The sequence below is a fragment of the Lissotriton vulgaris genome, chromosome 8 (assembly GCF_964263255.1).
Source record: "Lissotriton vulgaris chromosome 8, aLisVul1.2, whole genome shotgun sequence".
Classification (NCBI taxonomy): Eukaryota; Metazoa; Chordata; class Amphibia; order Caudata; family Salamandridae; genus Lissotriton; species Lissotriton vulgaris.
In genome coordinates, this window is record NC_141696.1 from 625,641,981 (window position 1) to 625,668,709 (window position 26,729).

At 47.8% G+C, this 26,729-nt stretch overlaps 1 protein-coding gene across 1 annotated transcript in view; it reads right to left on the reverse strand.

Moving 5' to 3' along the window:
• APOO (apolipoprotein O) overlaps window positions 1-26,729 on the reverse strand; it is a 998,307-nt gene that overhangs the window by 749,378 nt on the left and 222,200 nt on the right. The window contains exon 4 of the mRNA XM_086934508.1: window positions 2,847-2,901. Coding sequence (XP_086790634.1) covers window positions 2,847-2,901 — 55 coding nt within the window. The remainder of the gene's footprint in view (window positions 1-2,846; window positions 2,902-26,729) is intronic.

The window sequence follows — 26,729 nt, forward strand, 5'->3', positions numbered from 1 at the left end:
GGAGATGTACATATAAAGTCGAGAGCAGGCATCGAGGGTGGAAGTTGGGGAAACGTTGGATGCAGCTCCTTGCAGATAGGGAAACGTTGGATGCAGCTCCTTGCAGATAGCCCACAGCTGATAAAAGAGCAGTGTGTCCATCGGACCAGAAGAAGCAGGAAGAGAATAAAACGTATTTCCTGGGTACAGATTTGCCAGGGTCAACAGCCCTAAGCCAGCAGCATGTTTAGACATGCCGGTTGGTTGGAGAGGAGGGAAAGCAGGATGACGTACAATCGGCATGGTATTAGCCGATAACGTCGGAACATTGAAAAGATGGCACAGTCCCAACTAGGCCCAGCGCAGGGTCTTGAACGTGTCCACCTCGGCACGTGGGCGACTCGCCGGGGCAAACAGGGCGATGGTCAGCGGCCAAGGAGTTACAATGTCGGCTTCAACCACGACGTGCGGCTGATAGGGAGTGGGGTAAATCCAGAAAAAACTGGCCAGGGCACTTAAGGCATAAAGTTTAAAATTGGGAGCGCCCATACCGCCAACCGACATAGGGAGAGTGAGGATGTCATATGCAATCCTGGGCTGTTTGCCAGCCCAGACCAGAGAAATGACCAAAGAACGAAGTTTACGAAAGAAATGGGCAGTGAGAGGTATCGGGATATTCAAAAAGAGATAGAGGAATTTCGGGAGGACCACCATCTTTGCGATGGCTATGCGACCAGCCAGGGACATAAGGGAGTCTGTTCCAGTGGGGTAGTCTAGACTCAGTCCACAGCGCTCCCAAAGTTGGCCCTCCAGAGGTCATCCAAGTACCTACTCACTCAAATACCAAGGTAACGGGTGGGGCCAAAGGCCCATACAAAGGCAAAATCCGGCGTGAAAGGCTGGGTGGCATCAGTAAATGGGAACAACACTGATTTGCTCCAGTTCACCTGTATGCCGGACAATCCACTGAATCGTATTATCTCACGCACAAGGGGGCTAAGATTGTCTTGGGGGTGGCGGACATACAACGTAACATCATCGGCATACATGGAGACCAAGAGAGCGCGGTCCGAAAATCCGATACCCGTCTGAGTGTGGCGCTGCCGAGGCCTGGCCACGAGATGTTTCATCGCAATGGCAAATAGCATAGGAGAGAGCGGGCACCCTTGTCGAATGTCACGTTCAATTAAAATGGGATCTGATACCTGACCGTTGATCCGAAGACTGGCGGAGGGGCGGGTGTAGAGGAGAGATATCTTACGGATAAAAATGTTACTAAAGCCAAGGCGCAGTAAAAGAAAAAACAGAAAAGGCCACTCCAGTGTATCGAATGCCTAGGTGGCATCGAGTAGTATAGCCACCGCGGGGAGGCTAGGGTTGATTTGATGGAGAACTGAAAAAATAGTCCGAGGGTTATGCGAGGTGGCGCGGCCAGGGATGAAACCGGACTGATCAGGGAAGGCGATAAGGGGCATAAGAAGGAGAAGACAGGAAGACAATAACTTAGCGAAAATATCGTTATCAATATTAATTAGAGAGTGGGGGCTGTAGGAATCGCGGCAGTCAGCTGGTTTGTCCGGCTTGAGTAGTAGTGTTCACATTGCCTCGCGGAGGGACTGGGGGAAAAGGCCATTGTCAAAGGAATCATTATACATGACGGCCAGATGTGGCACTAGAAGAGAGGCATAAGTCTTACAGAACGAGGCGAGTAGGCCATCCAGACCTGGGTCTTTGTCACTTGGTTGACTATTTATGGCCACAAGTATCGCATCCTTAGAAAAGGGCTCATCTAAGAATTTACGATGGTAGTCCTCGAGCAAAACCAAAGAGATAGTTTAGCAACATGCTACAGTTCACATCTGCAAGGCAGCTACATGCTGTGAGCGCCGATTGCCAATGCTATGAAAGACCAAGGAAATAAAATCACATGTGCTGAATCCATTACTGTTTCTTGTGTGCTGAAACTATTATGGACTACTCGCATGTAAAGATGGGGATGTGGAGCTAATGTGAGGATTCCACCTGATATGTAAGAAACCTGACAAACAGGGCCCTGGTTCAGAGCAAAGCAGATGTGGGTAAATGAGAGAATTTAGCAGGGACATTGTGAACACACATAGCAGACATTCCAGTCTGTACTGCCATGGGGAACAAGTTCCAGGCGTGCACAAAAGATAAACTTTTCCTGTTGTTTCCACTGCCTACACGTGAGTAATTTCAAGAGTACCGCTAACACACATTTAGGCAGATAAGATCCATGATGTTGACGAGTTACAACACACATCAGAACTGTTAATGCTCTTTCCACAGTGATTTGCCCACTTCTTTTCTTGCTGGTATTGGGTTTTGTAACGGTTTGCCACAGCACTGAATCATATTCCTAGTACTGCCAATCACTAGCAGATAAAGGGCTCCAAAGTAATGTGGTAATAAAAACATGTGCTATTCGTGCTGTCGAGGGCAGACCTGCTAACTGTTCTGTTCGTTATCATGTGATCACTCGGGCGTCCTGCAAACATATTTGAACAAATGATTAATGTACAGATGGGTGTAGTGCACTCCATGCTTGTGCTCAGACGTTTAACTCAATTGGTTGGTTGCTTTATTATTGTGACTAGTAACGCACTCTCTTGTCGACTCTTGGAGGATATCTGTACCCCAGCACAGTACATAATCAGCATCATATTTTGTCTGCCTAGTTAAACCATCCCTGATGCTCCAGTTAGATCAGCTAATCTTTTCACGATGAGGATTCTTAGGTGGTAAGATGAGGTGTAAATAAGATTTGATGAATACCACTGTGTTGTTACCTTCAGTCCAACGGTCAAAAATCCCTGCCCATTACACAAGAAAATAATCAGATTTACCTCTGCTGTGTTCAACGGCTGTTTCTACTTTAGGCTTGGCCTTCAGGCAAAATTCCTAAAAAAAAAAAAAACAGTGCGTGCATTAAAAGCAGAATCAGTAAAGGGGAATAGGTGAAACAATGCTGGAATTTCCCGCGAACCAGCGAAACTGGTTTCTTTCTTACAGGGCAGGGCGCGCTTATGAATTTAAGAAGAGTGTCTGGGAGAAAAAAGAAGAACTAAGCTTGGAGCTCAATAACAACCACACTAGGATGTTAGGAAGGCCCTCACTCACCACCTAGTGATGACATGCTTCATCATTGGGCCCCACCAAAGAGACCGAGTGTCTCTTTGGTGTGCTGCAACGCCAGGATTACTGCGGAGCTGGATGGTGAATATAGGGCGTGTTGAGTGAAAATGAAAATTTAGTGAGTGATGAGGGTATTTTAAAAAAATTGTCAGTAGTGTATCTGATGCAATTTTATTAATGATCACTAAAGACAGACAATATAAAATATATTTAAGGATCCAGTCCACTTTTAATTGAATGGTGGGATCCTAGAGAGTAGTCAACATGTTTCTTGCCATCGAAACAGTGTCAATTTACCCGGCAATTCTTCAGGACTGGGTGTGATAAACCCTGGCGGTATGGGCACTCTAAGGCCCACCCTTACCTAGGGACGTGATATGTAAAAATAAAAAAGGTGAAAAAAGTGCAAAAAAATTAGGAATAAAGGATTAATTCCTAATTACTCCTGGTTTAGGAGGCTTCTACTGAACGATCCAGTACGAGGGCGACGTAGGTACACTACGGGTGCCGAGCGTCGAGGGCGGTGTGCCGAATACGCTCCCACCCCCCTCCTGAGACCCATGGTGTTTATTCTTAACACCTTAAAAGTGCAGAAATGATCAGTAGAAGCCTCCTAAACCAGGAGTAATTAGGAATTAATCCTTTATTCCTAATTTTTTTGCACTTTTTTCACCTTTTTTATTTTTACATATCACGTCCCTAGGTAAGGGTGGGCCTTAGAGTGCCCATACCGCCAGGGTTTATCACACCCAGTCCTGAAGAATTGCCGGGTAAATTGACACCGTTTCGATGGCAAGAAACATGTTGACTACTCTCTAGGATCCCACCATTCAATTAAAAGTGGACTGGATCCTTAAATATATTTCATATTGTCTGTCTTTAGTGATCATTAATAAAATTGCATCAGATACACTACTGACAATTTTTTTAAAATACCCTCATCACTCACTAAATTTTCATTTTCACTCAACACGCCCTATATTCACCATCCAGCTCCGCAGTAATCCTGGCGTTGCAGCACACCAAAGAGACACTCGGTCTCTTTGGTGGGGCCCAATGATGAAGCATGTCATCACTAGGTGGTGAGTGAGGGCCTTCCTAACATCCTAGTGTGGTTGTTATTGAGCTCCAAGCTTAGTTCTTCTTTTTTCTCCCAGACACTCTTCTTTTGTTTATTTGTTATTGACCGGGGAACAAGAGTGTCAGTTACTCTCCCTACCTCTCTCCTTGATATTTCATCTTTCGCGCTTATGAATTTGACAGCTAAATGAGAGGTTACCCACAGACAAAACACCAAAAGTACAGGGAAAGGTGAATAGCTAGCGGGAAGCCCGAGGCACTCGACGAAGGAGAAAAACAAGGAATACATCAAACGCAGTCACAAAAGAGAACCTATTTTTCATCGGGTGTTTTGTAAGACTGCAACTGTTGCATAACCTCTGGCAGAAGGTCAGCCTGCCAGCACCGGCTGCTCTAGAACTGGAAGGAGTCACAAGGCACGTGATCAAGGCACTTCGGCCCATGCATCTTGTAAGAGTGTACTCGAGTACAGAAATATTGTGGCACACTAATATCTGGGACAAAGTATTGACACACAACATATGTAAAGGTCAGTGCGCAGAGAGAAGCATAGATGTACTATTCTGAACTGCACATCTATATGCTTTGATGATATACATCTCGTGGACTTGGGTGTAGAAAATCTATACAGTTTTACCTTTAAAAATGTTTTGCCCAGGATATTTAGTGTACTGAAAACTCACTGTGTTTACATTGCAAGCAAGTCTGGCGCAAAGGAGCCATAGCTGCTTGTAATCAATGTCTAAAACGAAATAAATGTTTTCTTTTCAAATCATTTTGCACTCGTCATCATCAATCTGTTTATTTTATAATATAATGTTCCAGTAACATATACAGTATTAAACATATATAAATAGACCAACACAATTAAAAAAACAAAATACATAATTAAGTACATAGATTTCAAATTAGTACATCACTTCAAACTCAAGGCAATACCTACTCGATTTTTATTACAGAATATAAACAATTAAAGAAAGGAGACCGTTCCTCTAGATACCAGATGCATTCAAGGTTGCTATCTGGTTCCGAATTGTGTCGCTGGGGGAATCTGAATTTTCAGATCATAATGCCCTCACACACCTTTTAGGGTGTCATGATTCATCATAGGGCGCTCCTCGTCATATCGGCGCTGCAATGTCTGACGGGACTGGTGGCTTCTTTGGCGGAGTTCTTCAGATCTGAGGGCGCTGCATATGGTGAGTGCATGTGGGCTAAATAATGGTGAGTTGTTGTGCGTGCAAAGTGACTTAAAATAGGTACTGGCCCCCAGAACGATTTGATTCAAGATGGGGACAGGACTGGGTAAAAACCGTGACGCTACCAGAAGGTCCTAAGGTACCAGGGTAGCTTTATATGTGCTTGGTCAACATGTTTCATGCCATGGATGCCCCTATCTCGGGCAGCACTTTATCAGGACCTAGAAAAACAGAAGTGAATAAGGGCCCAAGGGATCATTTAATTTTCCGTAATAGCACCAGACTTAGCATTATGCACCAGTACGGGGCCTCTCTCCGACAACTCCTTCCTCACAGTTCAGTCTAACATATCCTGATGGCACCCACCCGAGCGCCACTCACAATTCAGGCTTAACTGAAGCGTGTTCAGCCCTGCCTCACGCTATGTTACTGCCTAGCAAGGTCCCGCCTGGCCAGTCACGATCCCCACAAGCGTCCGGGGTGCTACTCGACTCACAGGGAGTTCCTTTAGGCTACCTGACCCTTACCTACCTGACTATGAGAAACTACCTGACTATGAGAAACCAGCTTTGGATTACCTCCATTTGCAATGGAAGGGCTTAGACTCCCTAAGTGTTTTGAAGTGTTTAGACTATATGATTACTATACTGTGTATACTGTTACATGTTCTACATTTCTTTTGCACTACAACTTTTATGTTTATCCCAAGGTGGTCCCTCCAATGGTCGGGTCTCTCCCCTGCCTCCGTCTATGAAGTAATGTATCCCCCCCAGTGAGGTAAGCAGAGCTCAGCGTCTTTCCCTTTGTTAAGGGTTTCACTTGTCCTGTTGGCCTCCCAACACCTGATTTTCATTTGCGCCTTGTTTTTATTTTATTTGGTTGTATGTGTTCACAGTATAGATTTAAATAATCACCAGCACTCCTGGGCTGGTACCGTTCCCATCCAGGGTGCTCTGTAGAAACTTGTACCTGTTCCAACATTTGTGGTTAGACGAGTTTGCCATTTATGACACTGAATTACGTGGGCATTGTTACATTTTGGAATTTTCATGTCCAGGTTTCTTCTCTTATTTTTGTTTCCTTTCCCTCATTCTAGGTGGAGACTTTTCTCTAGTTCCCCACTTGGGACCAGCTATACTTCATTTGGACATACTCATCCTAAGGGGAGTCCACCGGTCCCTTCAGGGGCCCTTGTTCACTTCTGTTTTTCTAGGTCCTGATGAAGTGCCGCCCGAAACAGGGGCATCCATGGCATGAAACATGTTGACCAAGCATATATAAAGCTACCCTGGTACCTTAGGACCTTCTGGTGGCGTCACTGTTTTTACCTAGTCCTGTCCCCATCTTGAATAAAATTGTTCCGGGGGCCAGTACCTATTTTAAGTCACTTTGCACGCACAACAACTCACCATTATTTAGCCCACACGCACTCACCACATACAGCGCCCTCAGATCTGAAGGACTCCGCCAAAGAAGCCACTAGGCCCTTCCGACATTGTAGCGCTGATCTGAAGAGGAGCGCCCTATGATGAAGCATGACACCCTAACAGGTGTGTGAAGGCATTATGATCTGAAAATTTAGATCTCCCAGCGACACAATTCCGAACCGGATAGCAACCTTGAATGCATCTGGTATCTAGAGGAACGGTAGGACCTCTATAAATAACCAGCTCTTCCGTCCCCCTTCTGATTTAACAGATAAACAATTGCAGCCATGTAAAGTGCCTGTGATGCATAAAACCAACAATTGCAAATGCTATCCTAATATACTCCCATAAAATCTGTGCACATATAATCCTTGCACGCCTATCTCGAATACGCAGACCCTTTTCTACAGCAAGCAACAAAGGAAGGCTGTAAGGAATTTCGTAAGTGTAATGTTGCTAGTATATCCTTATGATGAGGCACACACTGTACTGGTGTTCACAAGTGCATTTATTAATTAATGCAGAAGAGCGCCTGGAAACGCGTCCGGATCGCTCCGATATCGGCGCTTAATGCGCACACAAAATGGCGGCCGCGCTCCACGTCATCATGCTCACGCGTAATGACTGGAGCGAGACACAATATATCTCCCTTCTTTATAACAACAACAACAAACATACAATGAGTCTCTGAGTCTACAGGGCAAAAGTTACTTCACTTCACCCAGCTCATAGTCTCGGTATTTGGCAGGTCTCACTATGTTTCTTCCTGCACGTGTACTCCTTACCGGGGTGGAGGGGAGGCCCTTCTCACTGTCCTCTGCCGTGTTTGCCTGTCTCCTTCCTGTTCCCATGGGACTCCCCACCTCAGGAGTCTTGTCAGTCTTCTCCGGATGATCCTCTGCGATGGGGTTGTCTTCCTCTTCATGATTGACTCCACTTCTTTCTGCACCTAATCTTTCCTCCCTTCACTCGATGATAGACTGTCCTGGGTGAACTTTGGTTCTCTTGTGTCCGGGACCCATCTTCTCGGGACCACTGTAGTATCTTGTTGCAGTTTGCCATGCGATCCTGCGACCACCGATTTCCGTCGCTCAGCAATGCCGCTCTGTCATACACCTCCTTTACTTGCACGGGCAAGCTATATTTGCTCTCTCCTTTTCTTCTCAACTGGGCCAGTTTGACTCGTACCCACTCTCCTTTTTCCAGCACGGTATCCTTCACATTTTGCCTCTTATTGTAGTGTCCAGTGTATATTCTCTTTGCTCTCTCTAGGTTGTGTTGAACCACTGCCGGTGACCATTTGCTTGTGACCGCCTTCTCCTTTCACGCCAGATTATCCTTGGTGAGCGGGTCACCTCCTCTCAGAATTTGGAACGGACTGTATCCAGTACTAACAGGTGTAATGCGGTAGGCCCACAGCATACTCCATACTTCCTTCTCCCAGTCCTTGCCCATCGCTATGGCTGCCTGTATGGAGCCCATTATGACACAATTAAATCTTTCGGCTAGTCCATTGCCTGCTGGGTGGTAGACCGACGTGTGTTTCACCTTGATGCCATTCCGTGCTATGTACTGATACCACTTTTCCGATGTAAATTGAGACCCATTATCACTCAGAATGGAGCCAGGGATGCCTTCTCTAAGGAAGGTGGCAGTGAGAAATCTAAGAACTGTTTCTGTGTCCATCTCCTCCTGCATGTCTATCTCTGGCCACTTTGAAAATCGATCAATGAGAACACACATATACTTTGGGGTTTCCTGTGCATCCAGTACTGGCCCAAGAATGTCTATAGACAATTCCTCCCAAGGGTTAGCAGGGTTGTCGAACTTCCCCGACGGCCGTAGTAGGGTCTGAGATTTATCTGCTCTTTGGCACTGGTCACATTCACGTACTTGTCTCTCGATCTGGATGTCCATTGCCGGCCACCAGTACACCTGCTTGGTTCTCAACTTCGTCTTCACAATGCCCAAGTGCCCTTCTTGCAACACGGCTAGCAAGTGTGGTATCATTGACGCTGGAGGGACTACTTTGTCTCCTCTAAACAGGAATGTCCCTTGGTCTCCAATGGACAATTCCTCCCGTACCTCAAAGAATTTTCTGAGTTCCGCCTTCAGGTGTCTTTTCTCCGGCCATCCTTGCAGTAGGAAGCTTTTGATTTCCTTGATATCTTTGTGGTTGTCATACGCCTGTTTTCATTCCTGACCACTTATCACTCTCTCCGGGTCTTCTGCAAAAGCTACTCTGACTTCGTCTTCGTAAGCGCCAGTGGGTGCTTCCTCCATCGCCGAGGCTCGGCTGGGATAATCTGCCACCTTGTTTTTAGTTCCCGGGATGTACTCAACATTGTATCTGTAATCTAGCAACTTCAGCGTCATCTTTGCGATGCGGGGTGTAGCACTTGCATGACCGTGGGACGTGAGTACTTTGACCAGGGGTTTATGGTCTGTCTTGAGTAGGAACCTCGTGCCCCATAAGAATTGGCGGAATTTCCCCATGGCTCACACTGCCGCCAGCATAGCTTTTCTATTATGCTGAATTTCTGTTCTGTCGGTGACAATGACCTGGACGCAAAGCTTACGGTCGCCATCTCTCCATTCTTCCTTTCTTGCATGAGGACTGCTCCTAGTCCCTGTTTGCTCACGTCAGTGGTCAATATGGATTGTCCTTGTGGATCATACCCTTGTAGAGGGACTGCTTTGCTGATGTCGTCCTTGATTCTCTCAAATTCTCCTTGCGCCTCTCCTGTCCATTTAAAGGCTGTTTTGTCTCGTATGAGCAGCCTCAGGTGGTGTGTCTTGGTGGCCAAATGCTGTACGAACTTACTGTAATATTCGTCCATCCCTAAGAATGATCTCACTTCTTCCTTGTTCTTTTGTGCGGTTGCTTCACATATCGCCTTGACATTAGCGTGTTTGGGCGGGATGCCTTGCTCACCTACCTCATGCCCTAAGTAGGTCACTGACTCCATTCCGAACCTGCACTTGTCCCATTCCGCTGTCAGGCCACTTCTTTCCAGTACTTGCAGCACACTTGCCAGCTTCCTGTCATGGTCCGTTTTATCTTTGCCCATCACCAAGATGTCATCTTGGAAATATTGTACTCTCTCTATGTCTCTAAATAGTTTGTGCATCAGTTTTTGGAACACCGCCGCTGCGGACGCCAGGCCGAATGGCATCTGGCGGAATTGGTAACATCCGAAGGGCGTGATAAAGATGTCAGTTTTCGGCTCGTGTGATGCAGGGCTATCTGGTGGTATGCAGACGTGAGATCAATGGTGGAGAACCACTTTATCCCCTTTGTTTTTGCTAGCATTTCCTCAATCCTCGGTAAAAGGAATTTCTCCACAATTATGCATTTGTTCAGCTCCAGTAAGTCCTCACACAGGTGAACCTTGCCGTTGGGTTTCGTCACCACCACCAACGGGGCCAGCCATTCTGAACAATTTATCGGTTCAATGATCCTGTTGTCTTCCAATCTCTGCAGGTCTTGTTGCACCGCTTCTCTGATTGCTATGGATATATTTCTCACCTTGCGAGCCACAGGTGTGACGTTCTCTTTACGATCAACTCTGTGTGTTAATTTCATTAGTCTCCCGACTTTTCCTCGTAACACCATGGGGAACTCGCTTTTCATTTTCGTGACGTTTGGCTGATGCTCTATGCTGGTCATCAGGACTTGTGTGTCTCCTCCTGGGTTCAATTGTATGCCCAAGTCGCCTTGGTTGATCCATCCCAGTACAGAGGGACCCTTCTCAGCCACGTATAGTTTGCACTTGGCACTGCGTTCTTTAAACACAAACTTCAGGACTCGATATCCGACCATCGGAATGGGTTCGCCCGTAAACGTGACGGGGTGTATGTCTGGAGGTTCAAGGTGTGATCCCAGGCTAGGCTCGAAACTTTCACTCCACACTGTCTGTTTTACTATGGTGTACGGAGAACCCGAGTCCGCTACCATCTTGACAGGAACCCCTCCTATAACCATGTCACATTGTGGTTTCCTGGAGTACCTGCAGTCAATGCCCAGCACTTGTTCTTCAATGCACAATACATTGTCGTCTTCGAGTTCCCCTTCTTCGTCAACTCCCTCATCTTGTATGTACTTAATTGTTGGCTTTTTAATTTTGCGACGACACACTTTTTTAAAGTGTCCTACAATTCAGCAATACATGCATTTCGCCCGGAAGGCAGGGCAACGTTTATCATATTCTGCATGGGATGGGCTCCCGCACCTGTAGCACGTGGTAGGGTCCTCTTTGTTCGGTTTCTTTGCCTGTGTGGGACGTGGAGTCCATTTGCCTTGCACTTTCCCTTCGGCTGCCGTTGTTTTGCCCCTTTCGGGTGCTTCTGCTTCGGCAACTCTATTGAATATGGGCCTCGCGGTGTTCTCTCTCTTTGCAGCATCCGCACATCTTTTGGATAGCTCAGCCTTTTTCACCATAGCTATAACCTCCTTCAGGGTAGCATCCCCATTCACCCATAGCTTGTCCTGGATCGCTGCGTTCATCGTGTGCATGACTATTTGGTCTTTGATAACATCGTCATGCAAGGCCCCGAATTTGCACGTGATCGCTAGTTTCTTCAATGCCGCCATGTAGTCGTCGATGGACTCACCCGTCGCTTGTTTCCTCTGCTGGAAATTGTATCTGTCTATAGACGTGCACACCGCCGGTCTGTAATGGTTGTTTAGGTCTTCTATCGCGTGCCGAAACACGTTGTCATCAGAGGCTTGCCGTTGTACGGGGACCAGATTCTGGAAGACCCTGATTCCTTCTGGGCCTAAGTTGTGGAGTAAGATTCTCTGTCTCCTCTGGCTGGGAAAAGCCTCTCCATTCTCATCCTCTAGAGCTTCTAAGTAGTCATGAAGTATTCTCTCCAGTCCTCCCATTTCATCAGGGGCTCGCCCGGTTTGGGTAGGAATGGGATTGGAGCTGTAAGCGAAGACGCCTGCGCACACATTTCTGCTAGTCTATCTGGCGCGGTCTCTTCTCCCCGTGGACTGCCCGGCGCGCTTGTGCTTCTGTGGTGTGTTTCATCTTGTTGGGGCTCCAAGGCACCCTCCTGTCCGTGCTGCGCTTGTTCTGCCAGGGCCCTATCTACCTAGTAGGTGCTTTTGTTGGGTGACGCTGCGCTTGGTGGGACGTCGGTACCCTCCGTCGTGGGTGGTCCCTCTCTGTGGCTTGCTTCCCTCTTCAGCACGTTCCTTTACTCCTGGGGTGTGCTGGATATGTTTGATCCCGGGGTTCTACTTCTGCCCTTATTGTGGAATTGAGTGTCTCCCTTCTTTATTAAAAGGTATGCAAGCTCCCCCCTGCTCTTGGCTGCTTATATTTGGGTGCTTGCCTGTTGTGGTGTAGTCCTCTGCCGCGCTCTCCTGCTGTGCACTGCCCCCTTGGTCACTGTTCCTCGTGGCCTCCTTGCATGCTCTTTAGTGGGTCCTGGTGTTGCTTCCTGCTCAGCTCCCACCCTCATCGCCTCTGTAATGGTGCTAGTATATCCTTATGATGAGGCACACACTGTACTGGTGTTCACAAGTGCATTTATTAATTAATGCCGAAGAGCACCGGGAAACGCGTCCGGATCGCTCCGATATCGGCGCTCAGTGCGCGCCCAAAATGGCAGCCGCGCTCCACATCATCAAGCTCATGCGTAACGACTGGAGCGCGACACTACAGTAAGATAAAAATCTATGAAGTAGGTAACACATTCGGGATTTTGCAAGCACTGCACATAAACTTGACTACGCCAAATAGTGCTGCTTTATATTCAGTACTCGAGCTGCTTTACATAATTGTATAGTAAAACTCAAAATATTAGGGTTATTAAAATTAAGTATATAATAATGGATATTACATACCTAACTTTAGCGACGTTATTTGAGTTAGACGTGTTGGTTATTTAAAATTACTAATATAATGGGCTTTAATTCAGCTTTTTGTTTGGATGTTCATAATAAAAAAGTCCTCATCAAAAACAAACTAACCATCATTACGCTGCTCTAAAAACATACTCCCAAGACTCAACGTCACAGAACGTTGAATTCTGACTAAACAAATTGCAACAATGGTTATGAAGACAGAATTTAAAGTGGAAGATTAAGGTCCAGCAATTTTCAATGATATAGAATGAGGAATATCGAAAGAAGCGGTGCCTGTATAAAGTTTATTGGTGGGAAAAAAAGGAAGAATAATGTAATCAAACTAGTGAGCACACAAACAAGATGTTAAGTTAGAGACTTAATTGGCGAGAACGAAAAATGCTACTTATCAGTATGCATCTGTTCTTGGCATGTAGGGCTGCAGAACCACACACTGTTGCTTTAGATCACCATCTGGTGGTGGGCCCAGATGATTACACTTTGTTGTTGTGTTGGAAGAGTCTTTGTCTGCTGGATGACTCCTCCCTTAGACTGAGGTGCGCATGGGCATCGACTCCATTTTCAGATTGTTTTCGCCATTGGGCAAATGATGGAGTTGTAGGAGTACAAATAAAGATGACCATGTGTTGTGTATCTAAATAAGATACTACTGGAACAGACACAGGTAGCCGGGATGGAGGGTGGACGTGTGTGGTTCTGCAGCCCTACACGCCAAGAACAGATGCATACTGGTAAGTAGCAATTTCCATTTGAGGCACATGGGCTGCAGACCACACACTGTTGCATAGACTGCACAGCAGTTTCTCCCTTAGCGGCGGCCACCCGCATCTGTTGCAGTAGTTTGAAATAATGTTTTTAGTACAGCCTGGCCCACACTTGGTTGTTGTTTTGCCTGCACATCTACACAGTAGTGTTTTCTAAATGTGTGCATAGTAGACCATGTAGCTGCTTTACAGATATCATCTAATGGAATGTTTCCTAAGAATGCCATGGATGCTCCTATTTTACGGGTAGAATGAGCCCTAGGAGGAATAGATAAAGTGCGTTTTGCTTTTTGGTAGCAAATTTGAATATACTTAACAATCCATCTGGCAATGTCTGATTTAGAAATGGGATTACCTTTATGTGGAGGTGAAAAGGACACAAACAGTTGTTTAGTTTTACGAAAAAGTTTTGTCCTATCAATGTAGTAGAGAAGCGCTCTTTTTACATCTAGTGTGTGTAGCGCTCGTTCTGCAACTGTTTGCGGTTGTGGAAAAAATTCTAGTAACTCAATTGATTGGTCGAGATGCCGATACGGAGTTGTTGACGACGGCTTCCTCACTAACGCCATTAAGTGTTGCGAGTGACTTGGACTAATGCCGAAATCTCGCCCTTGGTCTACATTGATTTTCACATGAATCATTGGAGTTGGAATTTGAATTTTGAGAGATAACATCTACATTTTTAGACAGTAGGTTTATGCAGTGCATAACCTTTTGACTTCCGGCTGGAGGTCCTGGATTAATATGTGCAGCGCATGGTCCTGAAGATGGTCCTATGGATTGTTTTAACCAATTAAGGACCGAAACGTCGACGCCTGGCAACGTTTTGCGCACTGCTGTTACATTATTTTGAGTACCAAATAACTGTATTCCTGTAAAGTACAGTTTTCGACATGATATTCAGTTTTTCATGTGTATAGCAAAAGTTGCCTGATACTACTGAGAATTTTTGTGGCTTGTATAGTAGTATTTCTGTTGCCATATTTTAGATTTGTGTATGAAAAAGAAAAAAGATCCAAAAAGAAATAATTTTGAGTAATAAAAAACAGTTTAAATCTGTTTTCTTTTTTCCTTGCTCTAGTTTAAACTGCTGACCACTTCTGTGGCAATATTATTTATCTACTGAATAGAATTGAAATAATTCCTTCAGGGACATTTGTTGAATTGTTATTTTCCATTTGAGGCATATGGGCTGCAGACCACACACTGTTGCATAGACTGCACAGCAGTTTCTCCCTTAGCGGCGGCCACCCGCATCTGTTGCAGTAGTTTGAAATAATGTTTTTAGTACAGCCGGGCCCACACTTGGTTGTTGTTTTGCCTGCACATCTACACAGTAGTGTTTTCTAAATGTGTGCATAGTAGACCATGTAGCTGCTTTACAGATATCATCTAATGGTATGTTTCCTAAGAATGCCATAGATGCTCCTATTTTATGGGTAGAATGAGCCCTAGGAGGAATAGATAAAGTGCGTTTTGCTTTTTGGTAGCAAATTTGAATATACTTAACAATCCATCTTGCAATGTCTGATTTAGAAATGGGATTACCTTTATGTGGAGGTGAAAAGGACACAAACAGTTGTTTAGTTTTACGAAAAAGTTTTGTCCTATCAATGTAGTAGAGAAGCGCTCTTTTTACATCTAGTGTGTGTAGCGCTCGTTCTGCAACTGTTTGCGGTTGTGGAAAAAATACTAGTAACTCAATTGATTGGTTGAGATGGAACGGTGAAATGACCTTTGGCAGAAACTTTGGATTTGTTTTAAGAACCACTTTATTGTGATGAAGTAGTATAACTGGTTCTTGAATTGTTAATGCCTGGATCTCACTTACTCTTCTTAGTGAGGTAACTGCTACTAGAAAAGCAACTTTCCATGTAAGAAACTGTAATTCACACTTATGCAATGGTTCAAAGGGAGGACCCATAAGTCTTGTGAGAACAATATTTAAATTCCATACTGGAGAGGGTGGTATTCTGGGAGGAATTATCCATTTAAGTCCTTCCATAAACGCTTTGATTGCAGGTACTCTAAACAATGACAAATGTTGCCTGTTTTGGAGATATGCAGCTATAGCAGCAAGATGTAGATGTAACAGGTAACATATGATGTTTTGTATGGAAACACCTAAGGGGTTGATGTTATTTGTGCAATATACAACAAACCTTTACCACTTTGCTGCATAACATGCTCTAGTAGTGGGACATATTGCTTCTTTAATGACATTCATGCAATCAGTAGGTAAATTTAGATATCCAAACTCTAAGACTTCAGGAGCCATATTGCCAGATTGAGCTGCATTGGATCTGGATGCATAATCTCTCCATGGTTTTGTGTTAGAAGATGTGGGGAGAGTTTTAGTTTGTGATGTGGTACTACTGAGAGTTGTAGTAGCATGGTGTACCATGGTTGTCTCGCCCACGTTGGTGCTATGAGAATCAATGTGAGAGAATGTTGCAGTAGCTTGCGTACCACTAATGGAATTAGTGGGAGAGGAGGAAAAGCGTACGCAAATTTGTTTGACCAGTTCATCCATACCGCAATGCCTTTGGATAATGGGTGTGGGTATCTGGCGGCGAAGCTAAGGCATTTGGAGTTGCGGTGTGTAGCAAACAGATCTATCTCTGGTTGGCCCCACCTTTGAAAAAATGGCTGAAGAACTGGAGGATGAAGCTCCCATTTGTGTATCTGTTGTCTCTGACATCTTAACAGATCTGCCAATTGATTGCGAACTCCTGGTAAATATTCTGCTAACAGAAAAATATTTCGAGGAATGACCCACCTTCAAATACTCTGCGCCAGCCTGGAGAGCTGTAGGGAGTGTGTCCCTCCTTGCTTTTGAATGTAGTACATTGCTGTCATATTGTCCGTCCGGACTAGTACAGCCTTGTTTTACAGGTAGTGTTGGAATGATTTTAGAGCTTGAAAAATCGCTAGTAACTCCATATGATTTATGTGGAGTACTTTTTGTTGCAGTGTCCATGTACCTTGTACTGTGTGGCTTTGTAAATGCGCTCCCCATTCCGTGAGAGATGCGTCTGTAGTTAGTATGATTTGTGGAACAGGTTCTATAAACGGCCGACCCTTGGAAAGGTTTTTGGTGTTCCACCATTGCAGAGAGCGATATGTCCGCCGTCTACCACCACCAGATCTGTTATTTCTTGTTGAGCCTGATTCCACTGACGTGCTAAGCATTCTTGTATGGGGCACATTTGTAGTTTTGCGTATGGTACTATGAAAATGCAAGATGCCATCATTCCTATTAGTTGCATGAACACTCAAGCTTGTAGTGAGTGTTGTGGCTGGAATCTTTTGATAAGATTTTGCATATTTTGTATTCTTGTTAGGTTGGGGTACGCTAATGCCTTGGGAGGTATCTATTGTGGCACCTAGATACTACTGAGACAGGGACGGTTGTAGATGTGACTTCTTTTGATTCACTGTAAACCCCAACTTGTGTTGCAGGCAGATTGTCTGATGCGCGTGCTGTACACATTGGTTGTATGACTTGGATTTTATTAACCAGTCGTCGAGATATGGGAAGACATGAATGTTGTCCCTTCTTAAGTGTGCTGCTATTACTGCTAGACATTTTGTGAACACTTGAGGTGCTGTTGTTACTCCGAAGGGGAGTACCTTGAATTGGTAGTGCTGACCTTCTAGTATGAACCGTAGGTACTTTCTGTGAGATTGATGAATGGGAATGTGGAAGTATGCGTCCTTGAAGTCTAATGTGGCAAGGAAGTCGCCTTTTTCTAGTAACGGTAGAACCTGTTGTAGTGTGACCATATGAAAATGGTCTGAATGTATGTACAGGTTTAGGGGTCTTAGACCTAGAATAGGTCTAAGAGATCCGTCCTTTTGGGTATGAGAAAATAAAGAGATTATACCCCTGTATTCTGATGTTCTTTTGGTACTGGTTCTATTGCATTCTTTTGCAGTAGAGATTCTATCTCTTGTCTTAGTAGTATGGGTCTTCTTGTGACATGGGACGCTGTCTGGGTGGTATTGTTGGAGGAGTGGAAGTGAGCTCCAGGCAATAACCTGACTGAATTATTTGTCTCACCCACCTGTCTGTGGTGATGGAGTTCCAGACAGGTAGGAACTGTTGCAACCACCCCCCGACTGGAGTGGAATGGTCTGGGGGGATGGAAGGGAAGTCACTGTTTGGGAGTAGAGGCATTGCGATTGATGTTGCCTCTTCCTCTATCCTTATTGTTGTTTCCTCTATACCCTCCTCTATAATATCCCTTACTGGGCGAGGTTTGGTTGGGCGCTTTGTAAGTAGAGGAGGTATTGTCAGTCTGGAAACTCTTAGAGGCGCCCCTATATGAGGAGCGACGAAAGGAAGGTCTATGGGCTTGAGTTTGTAAAGCTCTCTTTGATTTTGCCGTATTAGTATCTTTTTTAATTTTTTCCATCTACATTTGGACCGAAAAGATGTTGTTGGTCAAATGGTTGGTTTAAGATACGGGCTTGTACTTCTGGTTTGAACCCAGAAGTGCGTAGCAATGCATGTCTGTGCAACAGTACCCCTGTATTTACTGCTCTAGATGCTGTGCCTGCAGTGTCTAGTGCACATCCTATCGAAGTATTTGTTATAACTTTGCCTTCTTGTATTAAATCAGAAGCCCTAGCCTTATATTGTCAGGCAAGTGTTGCATGAGTGACTCTAACTCATCATAATGAGCTCTGTCATATCTTGCTAATAGAGCTTGAGTGTTAGCAATCCTCCATATTTTGGCTGCTTGTGAGAGGGTGCGTTTTCCTGAAGCATCCAAAACATTAGACTCTTTGTCAGGGGGTGGAGCATCCCCTGTTGTCTGCGAATTGGCTCTCTTTCTCGCATTTGACACTACCAGTGAGTCTAGTGGCAACTGTCCTTTAATATATGCAGGATCAGATGGAGCCGCTTTGTATTTCTTTTCCAGTCTGGGGTTAATTACTCTGGCCCTGACTGGGTCTTTAAATATTTGTGGTGCGTGTCTTACCATTCCACTAAGTATTGGACGTGTGGTTGTGGTCTTATGTGATGTTAACAGTGTGTCGATTAGAAAGTCTTCTTCTATTGGATCCGTATGTAAGTCTACTCCATGGAATGTAGCTGCTCTATGTATGAGCTGTGTGAACCCAATGGTGTCATCTGGTGGAGATGGCCTAGATGGGTATACATCGTCTTGTGGTAGATCTGGTGCATCTGGAGCATTATAATCGTCACATGGGTCACCTGATGGCCCAGTTATATCATCTGGATCATTAATATCATCCTCTAGATGATCACTCTCTACCTCTTGTGAATAGGTATCCTCATAATCCTCATCTTGTGGTTTAAGGTTATGTGTACTAGCTGGTGATTGCACAGGCGAGATATCTGCTGGTATTTCTACTTCTGGTGAAGGAATTCTTATAGAGGAAGTTTCAACATGCTTTTTTAGAGGAACTTGTGATGGTTTGGGATATTCTATTTTCCTCTTTTCAGGCACTGTGTATACATGTCCAGTCTGTGGATGAATTTCGAGAGTCTTTTGCCTTACATCAGGTTGGAAAAGCTCTTCTATTGGCAAATCCTTTTTCGGTGCCGATTTATCCTGTTTGGGGAAGACAGGTTTAGACTTTGCAGTGTCTATGGAACAGGTCTTGGTTTCGGTTCCGAAGACTTTTCTTGTTTTTTCTTTGTATCAGTGCTTTTTGGATCCGAAGCTTTTGTTCCCTGGTGTTTAGATTCATCTACCTTTGGAGCCAAAGTATGTTTCGGTATCGGAACTGCTTTCGGGTCTGCTTGTTACCGGGTTGTTTTCGGTTCGGTAACTTTGGGAACGTCTTTCGGTGCCGAACTTGGTTTCTGTTCGGTTACCTTCGGTACCGATGGATGTTTTGGTGCCGGCGTTGACTTTGGCTTAAGCACTTTTTGCTTTTCGGGACCGACAGACTGACTCTAGCCTGAGTCGACTGGAGGCTTTTTAGTGCCCTTCGCTGCCGAGCCTAAAGGCGGGGCGTCGGAAGGTTTTGATCGGCGTGCACCCGGAGGTGGAGGTGGAACCGGAGCCTGTCCCGGTGTGAGGGGTGAACAGGGTCGACGCTCTTACTCACGACCTGTTGACCAGCTGGAAGATCGTCATCTTCAGATCGATTATCGTCTACGGAAGCTGACTCCTCTGCTTCGCAAGCGGCGTCTTCTTGCTGTTCTTCGGCGTCTACCTCGATCGGCGCCTCGTCTATGATGAGGTCTGGTGTCGACGACGAGGACTGCTCCATAGCTCTTCGAGCTCGACGGTCCCGGATTGTTTTCTTGGACCGGAACGCAGCGCAGGCCTCACAGTCTCGACTCTCGTGCTCTAGAGACAACCACAGGTTGCAAACCTCATAAAGGTCGGTGTGGGGAAACTTGTGTCCACACTGAGGGCACTTCTTGAACGGTGTTCTTTCCATGAGCCAAAGGCCCAATGGCGCAGTTGGGCCCGACGAGCGCTGGAATCGAGAAGTGGCGCCTTTCTTCGACGCGGGCGACCGGAAGCACAAGTTACTTACCTTCGGTAACGATATATCTGTAAGAAACAGTACTTAGTATTTGATTCCTTACCTTAGAATATCCCCAGGCATCAGATTATATCCGGAAAATTTTGCATAGCAGTACCCCTGCGCGTCGGTAGGCGCCGTCTGCGGCTCCGCATCCGTCGTCGGCGCTGGGATGACGTCGTCGGAGTACTTAGACGCCGCTCTTGTGCGTTGACGTCAGTTCTTATGCACAGCTTTTCGGCACCAGAAACACAGAGCCATGATAAAAACCAACACTGGTGCCATGAAACTAGGGCCCTGAAAGGGGATGACCTTAACCCTAGATATCGGTTCGCAGAACGGGGAGGATGGGTGGGGCGGTAAGGAATCTAATACTAACTACTGTTTCTTACAGATATATTGTTACCCAAGGTAAGTAACTTGTGCATCTGAAAGAAACAGATTAGTATTAGATTCCTTACCTCAGAATAGATACCCCAGCCATACCAACCCCGGTGGTGGGCCTGCGAACCAATGATCACACCAGAAAGTCCTGGAGAATGGAACGGCCGAAAAAACCCTCTCTCCGGACTTGGCTGTCTAGGCAGTAATGTCTTGCGAACGTGTGCAGCGAGGCCCACGTAGCTGCCTGACAGATGTCCTGCAAGGGAACTCACCGACCCAGGGCAGTAGTAGCCGCCGTAGCCCGAGTGGAATGGGCACATAGCCCCACAGGAGGCTCCTTTTTAGCCAGTGAATAATAAGCCTTGATGCACAAGACGACCCATCGGGAAAAGGTCCTTTTGTTCACCGCCCGTCCCTTCTTAGCGCACACGTAACCAACAAAGAGTTGGTCATCCACCCGGAACTGGAGTGTGCAATCCAGATAGTATGAGAGCGCATGTTTTGTGTCCAGACGGTGGAGCCTCTCTTCCTCTTTCGAGGGATGCGGAGGCGGAAAGAAGGTGGGCAAGGTGATGGACTGCCCGATGTGGAAGGCTGAGACTACCTTGGGCAGAAAAGAGGGTCGCGTCCGCAACACAACTTTGTCCGGATGGACAGTAAGGAAAGGGGGTTGAGAAGAAAGGGCCTGGAGATCACTCACTCTCCTGGCAGAGGTGATGGCAACCAGGAATGCAGTCTAAAGGGTAAGAAGACGAAGAGGACAGTTATGAAGTGGCTCAAAGGGAGCGCACATCAGATAAGTCAAAACAAGGTTCAAGTCCCACTGAGGCATCACGAAAGGAACAGGGGGGAACATATAAGGGATGCCCCACAAGAACCTATTTACAACTGGGGACTTGAACAAAGAGGGCTGATCAGGGAGCCTTAAGAAGCCGGAAATGGCATAGAGGTAGCCCTTGATAGTGCCCAGAGCAGAGCCCTGCGGTGCAAGAGAAAGAAGAAAGAGGAGAACCTCAGAAGGAGGGGCAGAGAGTGGATCCACAGCCTTTGCTGTGCACCATGCCACAAATTTGTTCCACCTGCAGGCGTATACCGATTTTGTGGAGGGACGCCAGGCTGCCAGAATAACATCACAGACTTCAGGAGGCAAGTCAAATGGCCTCAACTGTCGCCGCTCAATCTCCACGCATGGAGGTGGAGACTGGACAGGTTCGGGTGGAGGACCGTCCTCTGCCGCTGCGACAGAAGGTCCTCCTGAAGAGGCAGACGAATCGGGGGATCGACTGACATGCTGAGTAGCTCGGGATAGCAGTATTTTCGTGCCCAGTCCGGAGCCACAAGGATGACTTGGGCCCGGTCGCGTCTGATCTTCTTCAGCATTCTGGGCAGAAGTGGTATAGGCGGAAACAGACCGCAACTCCACTCGCGACGAAAAGCGTCTCCGAGCGAGTGTCGCCTTGGAAATTCCAACACGCAGAACTGATGACATTGCGCGTTCTCTTCGGTGGCAAATAGATCTAACGAAGGCTCTCCCCACTGCTGAAAGAGACCTTGCGTCACGTCTGAGTTCAGACGCCATTCGTGATCCATCATGCACCAATGGTCGAGTTTGTTTGCCCTGGCGTTCAGGGAACCTGTCAGGTGTTGAACCACCAAGGTCACGCCCTGATGTTCCAGCCACTGCCAGAGGCGCAGAGCCTCCTGGCATAGGGTCCACGACCCCACCCCGCCCTGTTTGTTGGAGTACCACATGGCGGTGGTGTTGTCCGTGAACACCTGCACTACACTCCCCCGGACAGAGGAGAGGGATGCCTTCAGTGCAAGCTGGATCGCCCGCAGCTCCAGAAGGTTGATGTGGAGCCGGGACTCCGCCGGAGACCAGAGGCCTCTGATCTCGGCCTCTCCCATGTAGCCCCCCTAGCCCTGGAGGGACGCGTCCATCACAACTACGTGCTCCGGTTGGGGTAGGGAGAGGGATATGGCGCTGACAGCGAGCCGCAACTGTCTTGCAGTGCCCTCCGAAATCAAGACATGGTCGGACAAGTTGCCCTGATGCTGGGCCCACTGAAACTTCAGGTCCCACTGTAGAGCCCGCATCCGCCACCTGCCGTGATGCACCAGAAGGATGCAGGAGGCCATCAGCCCCAGAAGCCGCAGCATCATCCTGACCGAGACTCAGGATAGCGGCTGAAAGTTCGGAATCAGAGCCTGAATAGCCTGAACCCACTGTTCTGGAGGATAAACCCGAAACTGCGCCGAGTCTAGAACAGCTCCGATGAAAAGGAGCTTCTGAGAGGGACACAGGTGCGACTTCAGCACATTGATGGAGAACCCAAGCAGGTGCAGGAGGTCGGCCTTAGTCTGGAGGTGGCTGACGACTGTCTGGGGCGAGCCCGGCTTTAACAACCAGTCGTCGAGGTAGGGGAAGACTGAAACCCCTAATCTGCGCAGATGAGCTGTGACCACCGCCATCACTTGCGTGAACACCCGTGGGGCGCTGATAAGGCCGAAGGGGAGCACGGTAAACTGAAAGTGCTCGTGGCCTACCATGAACCGCAGGTAGCGCCGGTGGGCGGGCAGGATGGGAAGTGAAAATAGGCGTCCTGCAAGTCCAACGCTACCATCCAGTCTCCCGGGTCTAGGGTAGCAAAGACCTGAGCCAAAGTCAGCATCTTGAACTTCTCCTTCCGGAGGAAGCCGTTGACGTTCCGCAGGTCCAAGATAGGGCGTAGGCCCCCTTTGCCCTTCTTGGGAACCAGAAAGTAGTGGGAGTAACAAACACACCCTACTTCTGGCCCAGGAACGCGCTCGATGGCCCCCTTGGCCAAGAGGGCCGTAACTTCCTCTAGCAAAAGTTGCAAGTGATCCCCCGACACGCGGTGGTACTGCAGTGGCATGGCTGGAGGGGTTGCCTCGAAGGGGAGGGAGTAGCCCCTTCGGACAATTTGCAGCACCCACCTGTCCGAAGTGATGGAGCGCCAGTGGAGGAGGTGATGGCGAACCCTGCCCCTCACTGGCGTCAAAAGGGCCTGAAAGCTCGGACTAGGAAGGCTTTGAGGCAGATGCTGCGGGGGTAGATGTGGACTGACCGCGCCGTTGCCCCCTGTTACCGCCACGACGGTAACCACGCCCGCCGCCGCACCGGTGGTTAGTCTGGGGCCCGTGGCTGGCAGGACGTGTGGGGGCGCCCCTTCCATGGCCACGAAAGGAGCGCTGGGCAGATGTTTGCTGGCACGGGACCGACAGGCCCAAGGACTTGGCCGCAGCCCTGGAGTCCTTAAACGTTCCAGCACACGATCCGATTTGCCACTGAAGAGGTGGCTGCCATCGAACGGCATGTCCATAAGGGTGTTCTGGACACCGGGCGAGAAGTTGGCGGACCTCAGCCAGGCGTGGCGGCGGACCGCCACAGACGTGGAAATCGCTCTTCCCAGCGAGTCCGGCGTGTCCAGTCCACATCATATTGAATACCGCGCTGGGTCTCTTCCCTCCGCAAGGGCTTGAGCAAGCTTCACCTGGGCTCCCTCCGGGCACTCAGGCAGCACTTCGGCGACCGTATCCCACAGAGAGTGGGTGTAACGGCCCAAGAGGCATGCAGTGTGACTGACCGCAATCCCAAACTAAGGGAGGAGAACATCTTTTTGCCGAATCGTTCATACCTCTTGGATTCCCGATCTGGTGGTGCAGTCGGGAATGCGGACTGGGAAGTAGAGGCCTGGATAACCAGGCACTCGTGGTGGGGTGGGTGGACAAGAATCTAGGGTCGCCCGGAGCAGGGCGGTGGCGCCTAGCGACGTTCCTATCTACAGGGGGACCTGTAGCGGGCCTGGACCAGATGCCCAACAGGACGTCCGTGAAAGCCTCATTAAATGGCAGTAGAGGCTCTGGGGAGCTTACCTGCAGTTTAAGGACCTCTGTGAGGATGTTAGACCTCACCTTTCTGACGGGAACCTCAAGAGCCAAGGCCTTGGCCGCCCTCGTCAGCACCACACTATAAGTAGCCCCCTTCTCCATTGCCACGATAGGAGGGGAGACAAAACCAGTGTCTGGGGAGGTATTCAGGCCACTTGTTTTCCCTAGTTCTTGTGTCCAGTCCTGATATGACTGGCACTCACGTGCCAGAGAGTCCTCAGACCCCCCCCCCCCAGTCTCCCTCGTCGCCCATGTCCTGAAAGTCAGGGGTAAAGGATTGTCCCAGATCCTCGAAGAATTCCTCTTCGGCCGGCGCCGAATGCGCCGAATCCGGACTGAGGGGTGGACCAGGGGCAGTCAGCGTCGTGCGGGGACGACGCCGGGATGACACCCTAGGGGCCGACGCCGGCGGGGTCGTAAGGTCAACCAGCGGCAACCTGGATCCGGAACCGGATACAGCGGGGCCTTGCGGCGCCGGGACTGAAGTCGCTGACGGTGTCAGGGCCGAAGCACCAGACAGCGCCGGTGCCGAAGCACCCGGCCCGCTTGGACTCCCATTCGGGGCCGCTTGGCCCGAAAGCGCCGCGGAACCCGACGGAGGAGAGAGCGACCTCATGGCCACGAGGAAGGCTTCAATCTCCTCCAGCATCGCGTTCTGCCCAGGGACCGGCAGGTATGGAGCAGGCCGCGATGCCTGCGGATCCAGCGGAGCCGCGTGAGCAGTGTCACCTGAACCCCCGGCCGCGTCGCACGAGAGTCAGAAGAGCGATGACGCCTCTTAGACTTCTTGTGCCTCTTACCTGAGGACTTGGAGCCCGACGAGTGGTGTCGACTCGCCGAGCTGTGATGACTCCGGCCCCGCGACCGGTCCCTCGACATCCTACCGGACCGGGACCTCGAACGGCGTGGAGCCGACTGCCGGAGCTCGAGGCGCTTACGGGACCGCTCCCGCCTAGCCTTCGACGTCAAGGCCCGACAGTCGGGGCACGACTTGTCATCATGGTCAGGCCCCAGGTAATGTAGGCACCGGCGATGGGGGTCGGTAACCGACATCAGTCGGCTGCAGTCGGCACAGGGCTTGATCCCGGGCATCCCTACCGGCACCGATGGAGTCGTATGACTCGAAACGGATCCAAAAAGGATCCAAAAAGTTTAGTCAAAAAATGACTAAAGGGTACCACTTTCTCAGGACCTGTGCTTGTTGGTGCGGAAAAAAGAAGAACTGACGTCAGCGCGCGAGGGCGGCGTCTAAGTACTCCGACGACGTCATCCCGGCGCCAACGACGCCGACGATGGACGGGGTGCCGCAGACGACACCTTCCGACGTGCAGGGGTACTGCAACGCAAAATGTTCCGGATCCAGTCTGACGCCTGGGGATATTCTAAGGTAAGGAATCTAATACTAACCTGTTTCTTTCAAATTCAGTGTCGAAGAGGATGTTGTAGATTGATTTATGGATTCGAAAAGAGATCGGTAACGGGACCGAACGATAAACACAACTGAGCCTGATGGCGGAAAAAAACAATCTGAAGATGGAGTCGATGCCCATGCGCACTACAATCTAAGGGAGGAGTCATCCAGCAGACAAAGACTCTTCCAACACAACAACAACGTGTAATCATCCGGGCCCACCACCAGATGGTGATCTAATACAACAGTGTGTGGTCTGCAGCCCATATGCCTCGAACATGTAGGTTTCACGTGCAATAAAATCTCTGCACTTTATTTGTCAATCTGTTCCAGCTTTTTGGGAATCACTGCTTCTGAAATATATAAGACACGAAGCGACTAGCACTCTTAATGGCATAACTTGTACAACTTTAACATAACTTTTGGTAATTGGATTGTCAACCATCAGCCAAATCTTGTTTGATGCTTCCTTTGTCTTTCTATGAGTAATTGCAGTGAACATTTTTCAATAAGAACTTCAAATACATTTTTAGTACACTTATCATAATATTTGATCTCATAGCTCCATCTAGTGGTGAATAATTATGCTAACCAATATACTAAGATTTGAAAAACATTCACAAAATAAACTATGCCTTTCTTCATTAAACCATGAGAAGTGATTCCTAATAAATCTTACCTACAAAAATCAAATATGGCTTTATAGGTATGCGCCTTGGGTGATAGAAAGCCTAAAGGCAGCAATACTACTCAGACAATTCAAAGAAGCATCGACAAAAGCAACAAGTCTGCCTTTCTGTTCATCTGGTAAAACAAGGTCAGTGAAGTGAGCACACAATGAATGGATGATTGGCCTGTATTTGCCGACGAAAGAGGAGTGAAATATGGGGGCTGGAAGCTCCATCTCTAAGCAAAGGAAATAGTTTGTGTATTTCCGTCTGACTCCCTTCAGCATTATACTTTCCAATTCCTAAGAAAACTCTCAAGGAATGTTAACCCAACTACATCTTTGAACAGAACATGTTA